We start from the raw sequence: 15,323 nt of genomic DNA on the forward strand, positions 1-15,323 counted from the left end.
AGATTTTATGCAGTTCGTGGGTTATCTCCAGGTCTCATCGAATAATGTATATGCGAAGGGATATTTTAGGATGATTGAGAACTATTTGCTAATTTTCTATCTCTTTTTAAAGATTTTTGCCATAGGGTGCATGTGCTTGCCAGAGAGGAAAAAGACAGAAAGAGACAGTGAGGGCAGAGAGTGAGAAATCATGCCCCCAGGGGGGATGGCCATGGCACAAGCCCTTCTTCTCCACTCTTCCTGGGATCTTGGGCATGCACACATACACGTTCAGCATGAATTTCAAGATGCCAGGTGTGGGACTCGAACCACGGTGGACCATGTGGGAATCCAGCACCTTAACGACTATGTCAGCTGCTGGCCCCACTAATTTTATATCTTAAAAGTATAGTTCTAAAGCTTTCATTTGAGGAGGAAAACATTGATTTCGGACCTAAGTTTTACGGTGCAATGACACATCTACACCTTCTGGCAATGATAAGAAAGACATTTACAATTTAGTTCATAGTGATGGACTGAATTTTTAACACTTAAAACTCATCTTTAAATACCTAATAGTATGAATGCATAACTGAGATATTTAGTCATTGAAAAAGTCATGACACATTTTTTTTGCATAGAAAAACAGAAAAATATGTCATGACTTTGCAGATGACCCAGTAGAAATAAAGTCACACATAGTTAAATACCTGTAAATTTTTAGTGGAAATTTTTATTTTTATTGTAAATAACTTGAGAAAATATTTGTTTGGGGGACTCTACTATGGTTTGCACTGGCAATGGGTTTAAACTATTCTTCACGTATTTCTATTACTATTCTTTACATATTTCTTCTCCTTTTTCTGGTAAGGAGGCCTTCTTCTTGGGCACATAAGTCATGCTGGACAAAGAATGCTTTCTAAATGTAGACAGCCTTCTCCTAAAGTTCCCTCCTGAAAAGAAATATAGAAGAGGGTCAAAGCAACAGTTTGATGCAGCCAGAGACAATGTTATGACCACTGACTTCTGCATTCTAAGGACAGAATCACAGGGTTTAGTTTCATTATGCAAAAAATGAAGGTGAATGGTGCGTTGGATATGATATGGCATGAAACTAATTAAAAAGGCAGCTGTCACAACTATGATCATTCCAATAGCCTTTTTACGACTTGATAGATTTTTCTTCATTGAATTTTTTAGTAGAGTCAAAATGATCATTGTATAACAGACAATAATAGTAATAAAAGGGATGATGAAGCCCACAAAGAAAGACACATAATGCAAGACCAAAACATGATTTTTAGCTTGATTGTCCTGTGGAGGTTCAAAACACTTGGTATTGTTTTTCTCATCTTTGTAAGATTTGGCCATTAAAAATGGAGAACTGGTCAAAATCACAAAAATCCAAATGCCCATGCACACAAACCTGGCTTTCTTCTGTGTAACCAAATTAATGTTCCTGACTGGGAAAACGATTGCAACACAACGGAAAAAACTCATGGCTGTCATAAAGAAAATGCTACAATAGAGGTTGACATACAAGGCATATGTACTGAGGCGACACAAAAAGTCACCAAACAGCCAAATGCCTTTGTGAACATAATAGACCACACGGAGAGGCAGTGTGCACACACACAGTAGATCTGCTACTGCTAAGTTAATCATGTATACTTGGAAGGCTGACTTCTCATGATATGTTTTTATGAGGACATAGAGCACAAAGCTGTTGCCAAAGAAACCCACAACAGAGATCATAGAGTACAAGGTGGAATACACTTGATTGCGGAAGTCATCAATAGTGTCATGGCATGTGTTATTACTGTCAGAAGACACTGTCAGATTTCCAGCTTCATCCATGTTTCTCTAGGAATGTCTGCTTGGCACCTACAATATATGTGAAAAAGATATTGTCAAATTTTACCACATCGTAAATTATAGGAAGTACTAATGTTTCATTTCATAGTGTCACTATATATACTTTTTGGCCACAGCAGAAAGCAAAGGTGGTGAAGCAATGGTGGGAGATTCAGCTGTACCCTGTCCCCAGGAGAAGGATTTGGGTCCTACAAGGACCCAGAAAACTCTTTTTTTTTTTTTTTTGTTTTGTTCTTACCCACCCACGTTTGCCTGATGGACATCCTCTTAACCTTCAAGACCCAGACAAAACAACTCTCCCATACTGTAAATCATACTATTCCAGAAATACTTCATAAATTTTCCTTTTAAATGATTTTTCAGGACTGGCAGGTGCTGGACTCCCACATGGCCAACTGTGGTTCTAGTCCTGGACTGGATGACTTGCTTTCTCACTCTTCCCCTCTCTCTTTCTGGTCAAATTGGATAATAATAATAATAATAAATAAAACAAAAATAAATAATTCTTTAAAATTAGAAATACATTTCTAGGGAACCAGCAGTTAGCGTAATGGCTATGTTGCTGGACTCTCACGAAGTCGACTGCGGTTCGCGTCCCGGACCCGGTGGCTTAAAACTCATGCCAGGCACATGTGCTTACATGCCCAAGATCCCGAGAGGAGAACGGAGGAGAAGGGATTGCGGCGTGACCATCCCCCCTGGGGGGTGATTTCTCACTTTCTGTCTCTATGTCTCTCTCTGTCTGGTGAGCACATGCGCCCTATAGCGAAAATCTCCCCCCCCCCAAGAAAAGAAATACATTTCTAAAATATGTATCATAATTTAAGATGAAATATACTTGTTGGGTGAGAGAATTGTAGCTGTTAATCATTGTTCTTTTCCTAGACTTGTACTCAAAGTTTACTGCTTAGCAATATACAATGTTTCTTTTATAGCAAAGAAGGTTTTACTTGGCTGGTCTAGCATAGTTCAGCTATATTGATCAGGGCAGTCACCAAGCTCTGATCAGAGAGAGCTAGGGATGAGATAGCATAGAACCAATTATTTCTTTAATTTTCTACCAGATTTTCCTCTTTTGCTCTTTTTCTTTTTATTGCCAGAGGAAACATACACTCATGAGATGGAGGTGGGGAGATAGAGAGCGAGAGAACACTCTAAAGGGAGCATAGTCTTTCTATAATTCCTTCCCCCTCCCCCATTTCTCCATCAAGTTAGGTTCTTGGGCCCATAAGCACATGCATCTGATGTGCTTTCCAAATGACTTGGTTTGGGACTCCAACCACAATTGACTATGTGGAATTCCACTCCCTAGTCACAGTGCTTAACCTTTACACTAGTGGACAGGCCCCCTTGTCTTTTATTCTTTGTGAAAGTGGAAACAACTTATCAATGTTTAATAAAATATGGTAGGTAATCTTCAGTTGAAGTCTGATTTTTTTTTTCTTTTACACAACCCTTCTTTCCTGGCCACAAAGAGGTTGTATTTGTAAGGTGGAAGATTACCTCAGTACACAAGAATTACCAGCAATGGGTAATTGAGGGGTCTGAGTTCATCTTTATATCAGGAACACAAAAACAGCTAGCTATGTCAGTAAGTTACAGGTAGATGATGTATAACTTCCTAAGTTTACTACTGCTAAGAATTATATTTGCTGTTGAGGATGCATCATTTTTCCATCTTGCCACCTTAACTAGTTGTTCCATTTTCTCCTTTCATTAAAAATGTTATTATTTCAAGCAAAAAACTCTTGGTATAAGATAAAAAATTGAAGAGGAATCATTCTGAGAGGCCATAGAGAAAAATGAGACCTCCATATAAAACCTCTGCATCGTTTCTCAGTTTGCTTTCCAGTTATTTGCTATTTTTTTTTCACCATTGGTGAAACAAACATTTAACTTAGATGCAGTTATGGAAGAAAGGGAGACTTCTTAAATTGATTACAATCTTTTTTGTTAGCCCTGAATTAGATGTTTTCCCTAACTGGGCAGTACTATCCTGTGAGGCACTAGATGGTGCTGTTGATATTTCTGATACAGGCTTTCCTACTGCGTTCCCCAGATTTATCGAGGTATAATTGACAAATAAAAATTGTGTGTACTTAAGCTGTACAACATGATCATTTGATATACATATACATTGTGAAATGATTGCCACAATCAAGTTAATTAACACATCCATCACTACACATATTTATCTTTTGCATGTGTAGTGAGAACACTTAAGATCTATTCTCAGCAAATTTCAAGAATACAATACAGTTATCACCAGGTTGTACATTAGATGGCCATAAGTCATTCATCTTATGAATGAAAGTTTGTCCCTTTGATCAACATCTCCCCAGACCCTGGACACTGCCATTCTACTCTCTGTTTCTGATAGAGTTTTAAAAGAACCACACTTGAAAGGTATTATATAAATACAATCAGCTCTTCCTACCACCAACTTCCAATCTATCTTGCTATCAACTATTTTCACAATAATTTATCACATATTGTAGCTTCCAGTTATGCCACATCCTTCCTCTTAAACCTTCAATGATGCCCTAGTACCTTCAGAATAAAATCCGGACTTCTTAGCCTGATATTTAAGTCTGACTATAGCCTGGGTATAATTTATCTTTCCCAGTTTTTCTCTACTTCTCCCCTTTGCACACTGTGTAGCTCAAGTATACAACTATTTTACTATAAGAGGGATATACACTGCAAATTTTCCCACTTGCCTGTTTTTTCCATGCTATTTCTTTGTCCCCTTTTTTTCATCTATGCATATGCAAAAACCACTCGTCTTTCAACTCAGATTGCACCTTTTTCCCTTAGCCTTTGTCTAAAGTAATCTCTGTCTTTGTTGGACTCCTAGGGGTCTATAAAATCTATCTTGCCAAACAAAGACTTGTATAAATGTGCTGTCTTCTTTCCCAGATATCTGATTGATATATAAGAAAGCATCCCACACAAGACCTACTACATATGTATCTTGCCCATAAGTGTTAATTAAGTAAATGAGCAAATGGACGATAGAGCAAATTATTCACTTGAAGATATTGTTTATAATTTTAAAAAATTTAGAGTTATCTTCTCATCACAGTATAATTTAAAAACTTTGTAGCCTTGGAGCCTAAAGCTGCTGTGTAAGGAAAGTTGCTTTCTAAAGAATTGAGGAAGGTACTAAATCACAAAGCTACCTCTAAAGTTAAAAACACCCATGTCATTGGCATAGACAAATCAATTTTATTTGTATGTTTCATGTTATAAATAAATGTGAAATTCTGAGATCTTTGAATGAAAGATGCCAAATAAATAACACTAAAAATCATACAAAGAGGGGCTAGCAGGTAGTGTGGTGGTTAAGTTTCTGGACTCCCACATGTCTGACTGTGGTTTGAGTCTAAGACCTGGTGGCTTGCTTTCTCTCTCTCTCTATATATATATATATCTGTCTCCCTCTGATGAGTGCACATTTCCTATAGCAAATTAAAAAAAATTAAATAATTCTTTTTTAAAAAAATACACAAAGACATAGATGATCTCGAGTTCCCTTAATAACCTTCCTAGTATTTTCAGACTAAAATAAGCTTGGCTAGAAATTTTAATATTTAGCTTCAATTATTTATTTATAACTAAGTTAGGTCAATGGTTTATATTAAGGCCATATTAAAAAAAAGATTGTAAAACTTCTGAGCCAGTAGTAAATCCTAGAGGGGTAGAGATCATTTAGTATAAACCACTCATTTCACAGATGATGGTATTGCTTGTCTGAAACAGCATTTAATTCACTGTTATAGAATATTCTACAATTCCCCAATAATGGGACCCATACTAGATATATATAGAGAGACTTCTGTTTTAAACTTAAGATATCTACGACCCCATTCCTGCCTTTAAAAAGCTCCTAGTCTGGTGGAGGAGAAGAGTAATAGCTCAAAATTGTGGAGAGGTTACAATACAGTCTAGAATAAGAGCTATCTTAGCAGAAAACAAATGGGTCATTAATTGCTTTACAAAAAAATGGGTCATTAATTGCTTAATAAAAAGTAAGCAATAAATGGGAACCATCAGTTAGCGTAATGGCTATGTCGCTGGACTCCCACGTTGTTGACCACGGTTCGCGTCCCAGACCCGGTGGCTTAAAACTCATGCCGGGTGCGTGTGCGTGCGTGCCCAAGATCCCGAGAGGAGAATGGACGAGAAGGGATTGCGGCATGACCATCCCCCCTGGGGGGGTGATTTCTCGCTTTCTGTCTCTATGTTTCTCTCTGTCTGTCTGACGAGCACATGGCGCCCTATAGCGAAAACCTCTCCAAAAAAAAAAAAAAAAGTAAGCAATAAACATAAATGGAATTTATATTATTTTAGTGCAGATAATGAAGGAAGTTACTTTGTGAAGTTGTTTGCAAGTTGAAAAAGTAATGTTGGGGACCAGCAGTTAGCGTAATGGCTATGTTGCTGGACTCCCATGTAGTCGACCGCGGTTCACGTCCTGGACCTGGTGGCTTAAAACTTACCCTGGGCATGTGTGTGTGCATGCCCAAGATCCTGAGAGGAGAATGTAGGAGAAGAGATTGTGGCGTGGCCATCCCCCCTGGGGGGTGATTTCTCACTTTCTGTCTCTCTGTCTCTGGCTGTCTGGTGAGCGCATGCGCCCTATAGCAAAAACCTCTCCAAAAAAAAAAAAAAAAAAGAAAGAAAAAGTAATGTTCATTTTGAAAGTGGAAATCATACCTTTTTCTGACACTGCAGTACTCTTCACAAGTGTTCCTTCTTATGGTGGTCAGTGCTTCTTATGGTGTAATAGCTGAGGAAGCTCACGCTAAAATTGTTAGATTGAAAAGGAAGTTAATAATCATAGAAGCAGTCCAGAAAGGTCATGGGAGCTCAGCAGCCTTAAGTACAAATCCAGAGTGTGTGATGAGACATGAAAGCTTAACTGACAGATTTAGGGCTATTCACTGGATCCCAAGCTTCCTTCTTTTTCCTCCATCCATTTTTACATCCCCAGGGGAAAAACTTGGAATAAAGACCAGGGCTGGCCCCAGATGTTTTTCACTGTGTGCACGTAGTTTCTGTTTCTGAAGATGAATCTAGTATTACAAAATATTCCTCTCTCTATGAAACCACCATATTTCTCCTATTTTCTCTTCTAAACATTGTGTTATAAAGTTCAAGAGGGGAAATAATTTGGCAGTTCATATTCAAGGATCTAGTTTGCTAGGAATAAGAGTTAGAATGTTAAAAATACCAAGTATATCTGTCTGGGATGGCTTAGAGACCATTTTCCTTGAAGGGAGGAATGGCTTAAAGGACCCTAGACTCTTCTCCCTATAAACTCATAAGAACATTTATTTTTTTATAACACAAAATTGGAACATATTATATGAATTCAGAAATCAAATTGTTTTATAACCTTATAGAGTTAATTTTTTCATGAGTGCATGTCTCTTCAATTAAATTATATCTGAGCATCTAACAAAGTCTAACAATCTTCAAGAAATGAGCACAGAAGGGCATTCTTAAAGTACTAGCAACCTGAATGCTTTTCTTCTGATTTTTTTTAGAGCTTTTTGCTATAGGGCACATGTGCTCACCAGAAAGACAAAGAAAGAGAGACAGAAAGCGAGAAATCACCCCTCCAGGGAGCATGGCCACACTGCAATCCCTTCTACTCCATTCTCCTCTCTGGATCTTGGGCACACACACATATGTGCCTGGAGTGAGTTTAAGCCACTGGGTCTGGGACGCAAACCGTGGTTGACTACATGGGAGTCCAGTGACATAGTCCTTACGACATAGCCATTACACCAACTGCTGGTCCCTCTTCTGAATTTTTATAGTCCTATGTCAACTTCCATTGCTGTCTGCAAGGTGCCCAGAGGCTGGCTCACTTTTCTTTATCTGTGATCTAAGTGCCAGCAAAATAAACACCTCCCTTAAGTTTATTCTTAGCAAGCAGAAATAGGTGGGAACTTTCCAAAGGAACTCTATAAAAAGTCAAAAGAAAAATAAATGCAAAATTTTTAAACATAGTCTAGCTTTAAAGTAGGTACTTGAAACTGCAATTGCAATATTGCAGTTTGAGTACACCTTGTACTCAAATAATCATTTTTGAAATCTCAAATTTCTTCTCCCTCTAAAAATTTCTCACCTTCCTTAGGTAAAGAGTTGACATAGGTGGCCTACTATAGTCAGTGTAAAATGTGGATTGCAGGTAGAGAATTACTCAGAGTTAGCTGTGTTTTGTATAAGGCAGTAAACATTTTGGCTATTTGTTTAGCTTGTCCCAAGTCACTGTACATCAATAAACATACTGACTAAATGTTGATTATATAAAAATCCTTTCTGGAGGCCAGCAGGTGGTGTAGTGCTTAAGGTGTTGTACTCCCACATGGTTGACTATGGTTCGAGTCCCAGGCCTAGTGGCTTGACACTCATACTGAGTGTGCATGCCCAAAATCTCAAGAGGAGAATGGAGAAGAAGGGATTGCAGTGTGACCATCCCCCTGGGGTGTTGATTTCTGACTTTCTGTCTCTCCAGAAAATGTATATACTCTAAAAACATCCTTCCTGATCTTGAAATTATATGATTTCATTCAACTATGGAGAACATTTACTTTGTCTCTGTTACAGTTTTATGTTAAGACAAAACTTATATTTCTTCCTAGTGTGGAAAGAGAAATTTTATGAATTTCTAAGTCTCATTTATAAGAAGTACAGTATTACCAGTCTAATGCACTAACTAGTTATCTATTTTCATGGTGGCTGTGCAATTACAATTTAACCCAAGCTTTACATGTATAATTGTGTATCTGTCATATTGTCTAGGTTACAGTGTAGTGTTTTCTCAAGTATAGGATTCCCAGAGGTCTTCAGTATGGTTCCTTTAGGAATTCTCAACTTTGTGTATAGTAGGTACTCATTACTCTTACTCCCTGTCTATTCCTTTTCCATTTCTTTGAGGTCTCTTGTCTGAAAGGAGCTCCTGCTAATATTGAACTCTATCTACCATTCCTACCTGGATGCTTGCATAGTAAAGGTGAGGTGATGAAATAAAAATGTAGATATATGATTTTTATTTCAATTGTTTAATTCAGGAATTACTCAGATCTTTTATTTGGCTCATATTAAGTCCAGTTAAGTTTAGGTCAACAAATATTTATAAAATCTCCAGTCTTATAAGGAAAAAGATACTCTCTCTCCATTATTCTTTAACCTCTATTGAACTTGTAACCTGGTCAAGATCTAGTGAGCAGGATAAATAAGAGAACACAGAGATATTCTAAGAATATAAGATCCCAGGACCAGCAGATGACATAATGGTTACGTCGCTGGACTGCCACATAGTCAACTGTGGTTTGAGTCCTGGACCCAGCAGCTTAAACTCACACCAGGTGCGTGTGTCTAAGATCCCAAGAGGATAATGGAGGAGAATGGATTGCAGCATGGCCATCCCCCCTGCACGGTGATTTCTTGCTTTCTGTTTCTCTGTCTCTCTCTGTCTTTCCAGTTACCCTATATCAAAAACCTCTTTAAAAAAAAAGAAGAATATAAGGTCCCAACTCATATACCATACAACTTTGTCATTGCTGCAATAGAATCACATAAGAACAAGAATTGATTATATACTGTTGTGCTAAGTGTGGTCCAGGTAGAGCTGGTGATCCACAGTGTCCTGACATAGTTCTTAGGCTGATATTTTCTACTAAATGAAATGGTAATAGTGCCTCTTTTTTGTTTCTAATCAAATAAGAAGGCCTTATTTATCTTCTCAAACCCAATTTAGTATTTATCTCCTTTGAAGTGTTGTAATATTTTGTTTGTACCTTTTTTTGAGAACTTTCATTTATTGCTTTGTTTTAGTCATCTCAGTGATTGTTCATTTTAAACCTCCCCGTTATTCCTGCTCTGGTTTTACTAGAGTGAAAAAGTAAGTCTTATTCCTTACTTCCTGTTCTATATAGTACAGTGCCTTTTATATATTAGTTGATTTTAGTTAATTTATTTTTTATGTCAGTTAATCAATGTCTTATCAAAATCAGAGTAATCCTTGCATGGAGAAGGACAATGGGCATTGTGGAAATTCTTAGGACTGATAAGCAGGAGACTTGGATCATACCTCAGGCTCCAGTGGATTGAGTGTGCTTGGATTTATCACATATTCTCTGTAATCTCACTTATAGTACAATAGGGTTGGATTGTATAATCTCAGAAGTTGCCTTCTAATCTACCATTCTGTGAATCCATAGAGATCAGAGTACATTTTTTTTTTTCTTGAAAACAAGTAGGATAACAGATCTATACCTTTAATGAAGAGGAACATGGATATAAGTTATTTGTGAGTTTGAGATCAGACCTCTAGGCATTCTCTGAGCTTCTCTCAGATGAACATCAAAGGGAAAGACTCACTTAATTTTTCTTTGAATGTAAATTTTGCTTATAAGCTTAGTCAGGCACTCTAAAGGCAGCATAATAGTTCTAGATTTGACAATGATTTCTAAAAGAAGTGCTAATTTTATGATTTAAAGTTTCCCCACTTTGTCAGAATTCACAGGTCCCCTTCCCTGGCCTTACCCTTTTTGTTTTACAAGTTACGACATCTCTGGTTCTAACAGTAGGATCACCATTATTCAGGTCTTTTAAGAGAGACTCATGATGTCATCTTTGTTAGTTTGTTTTTGCCATTTTTTGTATGAGCATCCATCCTGCTTGATCATATGGCTTCAGGATTTCAAGACCAGTGATCCATCCAGCTGATGCCTGATAGCTATACTGCAGAGTTTCTAACAGGTTTTATTCCTGGGAAGGCATATATTTTCCCCAGAATGAACCACTTTGGTTCCTTGGCCCTTAATAACCCAAATAAATTAGTCTTTTTCCCCCAAGGAAAAAAGTTTGTAATTTGTTTTACTCCAACAAAGTGCAATAAGTCCCCAAATTTAGTTTGACATCTTTTCTTTGTATATTTTTGGAAAATTTCTCACAGTTTTCTATGAACTAAATTCCAGAATTAAGGTAATCTCTTGAGATCACTTTAGAGACCAAATGTCAAAACGAAAGCCCACTCCTCACATTGCTGAGCAAAGTCACCTTTGACTAGGGTTGTTGGAGATGTCAGGTATGCTTTTATTTTTAAAGTATATTTATTTCTTTAGACAGAGAGAGAGAGAGAAAGAGAGACAGGTACTCTTGACAGGGTCTTAAGACACAATCCCTCTACCCCAAATCTCAGGATCATGGTCATGTGTGTGCATGCTCAGTATGGTCAGGTTGACCCAGGATCTGAACTCCCTGTCTTCCACATGGCTTCTAGTATTGCAAATCAGGATTCTACTGCCTATCACACTGTAGACAGTGGAACATCAGGTATATTTGACTACCTCTTAATATATTATTTATAAGGAAACAAAAAATGTTTTTTATTAGATAGTTAACATCAAAATAGATGTTTCACTTTCAAAAGGTGATCTTAGAATTTATTCATCTTGCTTAACTGAAACCTTATGTCCATTGATTAGTAGCTCTCCATTCCTAACCCCTCCCTCAGTCTTTGCCAACTACCTTTGCATTGTTTGAGTCTATGAACTTATTTTAGATACTTTATGATAGTGGAATTACATAGTTTTTTTGATTGGTTTATTTTTCTTACCATAATATTTTCAAAGTTCATCTGTGCTGTCACATATTACAGTATTTCCTTCTTTTAGAACACTGAATAATATTCCATTTTGTGTAATATACCACCTTTTCTGTATCCATTCATCTGTCAATAGACATTTTGGTTTTTAGCTTTATTTTATATCATCTCTTTACTTACAGAAAATTCCCCATTTCATAAATGAACACTTTTTTTTTTCATTTTTAGTTGTGCCAAACTACTTCTCTTTCAAGAAAGGAGAAAAACTGAGCTTAATTTTCTACTGAGGCAAGGAAAATATGGATACAATGTCAAAAACACAATAATCTTTGAGCAAGGATTGGTCTGAGTTTGAATCATGGTTTCTTCAGTTAGCTGTGTGACCTTGGGAAGGTACTTAACCTCTTTGACACTAATTTTGTCATCTGTAAGGTAACATAATAACAGAGTGGAGACAATAAATGAGTATCTGAGAAAGGAAAAAATAATGAAAAATATATAGCATTGTAGAATCCAAAAGAGCAGTTTATAAGACAAAATATGGTTATTGGATTAAAATGTTTCCAAAAGACCTAAGAAAATGAAGTTCATAACTGTAATTGGATTTGGTAATTAGGAGGCCTTGGAGAAAATATTTTCAAACAGTATTGAGTTTATAACCACATTATAGGAGTTTAAAGCTTTTAATCAGACTTCAGGCCTCTATTTAGACAGTTGTCATCAATGAAAAGGATGAAAGGTATGATAACTTTCTATTCTTGTGAACAAATTAACAAAAACTTAGAGCAAAACTTATTTTCTCATTATTTATATGAGTCAAGAGTTTATTAAGGGACTAGCAGCTAGCATAATGGCTATGTCGCTGGACTCACACGTAGTCGACCGTGGTTCGCATCCCAGACCCGGCAGCTTAAAACTCACGCCGGGCGTGTGTGCGTACGTGCCCAAGATCCCAAGAGGAGAATGGAGGAGAAAGGATTGCGGCGTGGCCCCATCCCCCCTGGGGGGGTGATTCCTCGCTTTCTGTCTCTCTGTCTCTCTCTCTGTCTGTTTGGCGAGCGCACGTGCCCTATAGCGAAAACCTCTCAAAAAAAAAAAAAGAGTTTAGTTAAAATTTAGCCACATTTTATGTATGAAGGTCTCACAAGTCTGTAATCAAGTTGTCAGCCAGTACTGTGACCTCTGAGATTCAGTGTCCTCTTCCAAGATGACTGGTTGTTGGCAGAATTAATCCCTTGCAGTTGTATGACTGAGGTCCCCCTTTCTTGATGGCTACCAATATGTAATGACCCTCAGCTCCCTGGCCACCTCTAGGAACTTGACACATGACTTCCCTCTCTAATAACATGGCTGGTTCCTTTTTTTTTTTTTTTTTTGAGAGGTTTTTGCTATAGGGCGCATGCGCTCGCCAGACAGACAGAGACAGAGAGACAGAAAGCGAGAAATCACCCCCCCCCAGGGGGGATGGCCATGCCGCAGTCCCTTCTCCTCCATTCTCCTCTCAAGATCTTGGGTGAGTTTGAAGCCGCCGGGTCTAGGACGTGAACCACTGTCGACTACATGGGAGTCCAGCGACATAGCCATTACGCCAACTGCTGGTCCCGCTAATTGCTTTCTTACAGTCTACTAAGAGAGATATTTTATTCTTTAAATATTTCTAACTTTTCCCCTCTGAACTCTAGACCGCCTATTAATGAGCTCACTTGAATTAATAGGCCTATCCAGGATAATCTCCTCTTAATTGATTAACTTAAAATCAATTGATTATTGTTAAAAATAAATTAAGACAAATTGAAATTTAGTAGAGTTTATTTAAACAAAGGGTGGATGGTTTAATTTGGGCAGTTTTTTTGGAAAATGGATTTTGAGAGACTATGGCTAGCTGCGTGGTTTACAAGGAATATAAATGAGAGGAAAGGGAAAATGAAGTGTGTAGTAAAAGGAAAAGTTTCATATAAAAACAAAAGTGAGAGCATGAGGTAGAGAAATTATTGGTTACAGCTAGAGGGTAGGCTAAAAGGTAGATATTTTGTGATTGAAGTGTGGCCAGTGTGATTGGCTGTAACTTAGTAACTAGCTTAAGAAAAACATATGTGTGATTTAGGTTTACTTATAGGAATTTAAGTGTGAGAATATGGTAGCCATTTTAGGCCAGAATAGTTTAGTTTAACAATGTTTTTCTTTCTTCTTTCTTTTTTTTTTTTTTTGAGAGCTTTTTGCCATAGGGCGCGTGCGCTCGCCAGACAGACAGAGAGACCGAGAGACAGAAAGCGAGAAATCAACCCCCAGGGGGGATGGCCACGCTGCAATCCCTTCTCTTCCATTCTCCTCTCCGGATCTTGGGCACGCACGCACACGTGCCCAGCGTGAGTTTTAAGCCACCGGGTCTGGGATGCGAACCGTGGTCGACTATGTGGGAGTCCAGTGATATAGCCATTACACTAACTTCTGGCCTCACACGTTTTTTCTTTTTGGTTAGCCTCTTAAATGTTTGAGAGATTAACTAAAACTTTGGGCATTGGTGCCACTTTTTGTTACCATTATAAATAACGTTTTTTTTTTTTTTTGCATAAAAACTAGAAGTGTTTTTTTTGGTTTCTGGCATAGAATTTATAAGTTATGATATTACTCAAGTTGAACATGATGTTATACAGGTCAAGTTTTTTGTCTGCTTTTATGGATTTGGTAGAAACACGACTAGTGTTTAATGGATGGTTGTATACAAAGTATTTAAGTGTTGAGAGTATAGAGTGTACTAGGAGGACTAATGTGATGACTAAGGTGTATTTTTTAATAAAAGTTTTATGAAACAAGTCAAAATTAATTTAAACAGGTTAAGGTTTAGGAAATACAGGCAAGTATTTGAATCTAATCGTTTATTATTATTGTCTAGAGTGTGATGATGATTGAGGACTATAGTTTTTTTGTAAAATGGTTTGATTTAAAGAGGTTTTTTTGTTTTGTTTTGCTTTATTTAACTGTGCTCGCTGGAGAGACAGAGACAGAGAAGAGAAAGTGAGAAGTCACTTCCCAGGGGCCTTGGCCACACTACAATCCCTCCTCTTCTATTCTCTTCTTGGGATTTTAGGCACACACATGCACCCAGCAAGAGTTTCAAGCCACCGGTTCCAGGACACAAACTGCAGTGGGCCATGTGGGAGTCCAGCACCCTTAACCACCACATCACCTGCCAGTCCCTTAAAAAGGTATTATTTTTGTTGTTAGTCTAGTAACACAGGTCATAAAAATTTGGAGACTTATTGAGAGAAATATAAAGATTAAAATATTTTGAAAAACTTAAGCTTGCCATTTATATTTATGATGTTTGTAAACCAATTATTAGTTGTACCTATAAATACATGATTAGTTTTTTTTATTTATTTCTTTTTTGAGAGAGAGAGACATGACTCTGAAGCCAGGAGGGATCGATCAAGTCGGAGCTGTGTAACCTTGAGTGAAATACTAGTCTTCTCTGAACCTGCATTTCCTCATCTCTACAGTGTGCACAGTATTTTGCACATATATGAACTCTCCATTACATTTCATAATTTTGCTTAATAAGAATATTAGTTAAAAAAAAAAAACTCTGTGTATGTTATTGTCTATTTTTCATTTTTTTTGGAGAGGTTTTCCCTATAGGGTGTGTGCACTCGCCAGACAGACAGAGAGAGACATAGAGACAGAAAGCGAGAAATCACCCCCAGAGGGGATGGTCACGCCGCAATCCCTTTTCCTCCATTCTCCTCTTGGGATCTTGGGCACGCACGCACACGCACGTGCCCGGCATGAGTTTTAAGTCACCGGGTCCGGGATGCGAACCGCAGTCAACTACGTGGGAGTCCAG

At 37.7% G+C, this 15,323-nt stretch overlaps 1 protein-coding gene across 2 annotated transcripts in view; it reads right to left on the reverse strand.

The window, feature by feature from the left end:
• Positions 1-281: 281 nt before the first annotated feature.
• The window catches only part of LOC102500410 (cysteinyl leukotriene receptor 1), a 50,735-nt gene continuing 35,693 nt past the window's right edge, over positions 282-15,323 (reverse strand). For both annotated transcript variants that reach the window (XM_006148778.2, XM_027771972.1), the window contains exons 2-3: positions 6,574-6,661; positions 282-1,863 (exon numbers count right to left, since the gene is read on the reverse strand). In XM_006148778.2, the coding sequence (XP_006148840.1) occupies positions 814-1,836 (1,023 nt within the window). In that variant the 5' untranslated portion in view covers positions 1,837-1,863; positions 6,574-6,661 and the 3' untranslated portion in view covers positions 282-813. The remainder of the gene's footprint in view (positions 1,864-6,573; positions 6,662-15,323) is intronic.

This window comes from Tupaia chinensis, unplaced genomic scaffold (genome assembly GCF_000334495.1).
Source record: "Tupaia chinensis unplaced genomic scaffold, TupChi_1.0 Scaffold000243_1, whole genome shotgun sequence".
NCBI lineage: Eukaryota > Metazoa > Chordata > Mammalia > Scandentia > Tupaiidae > Tupaia > Tupaia belangeri.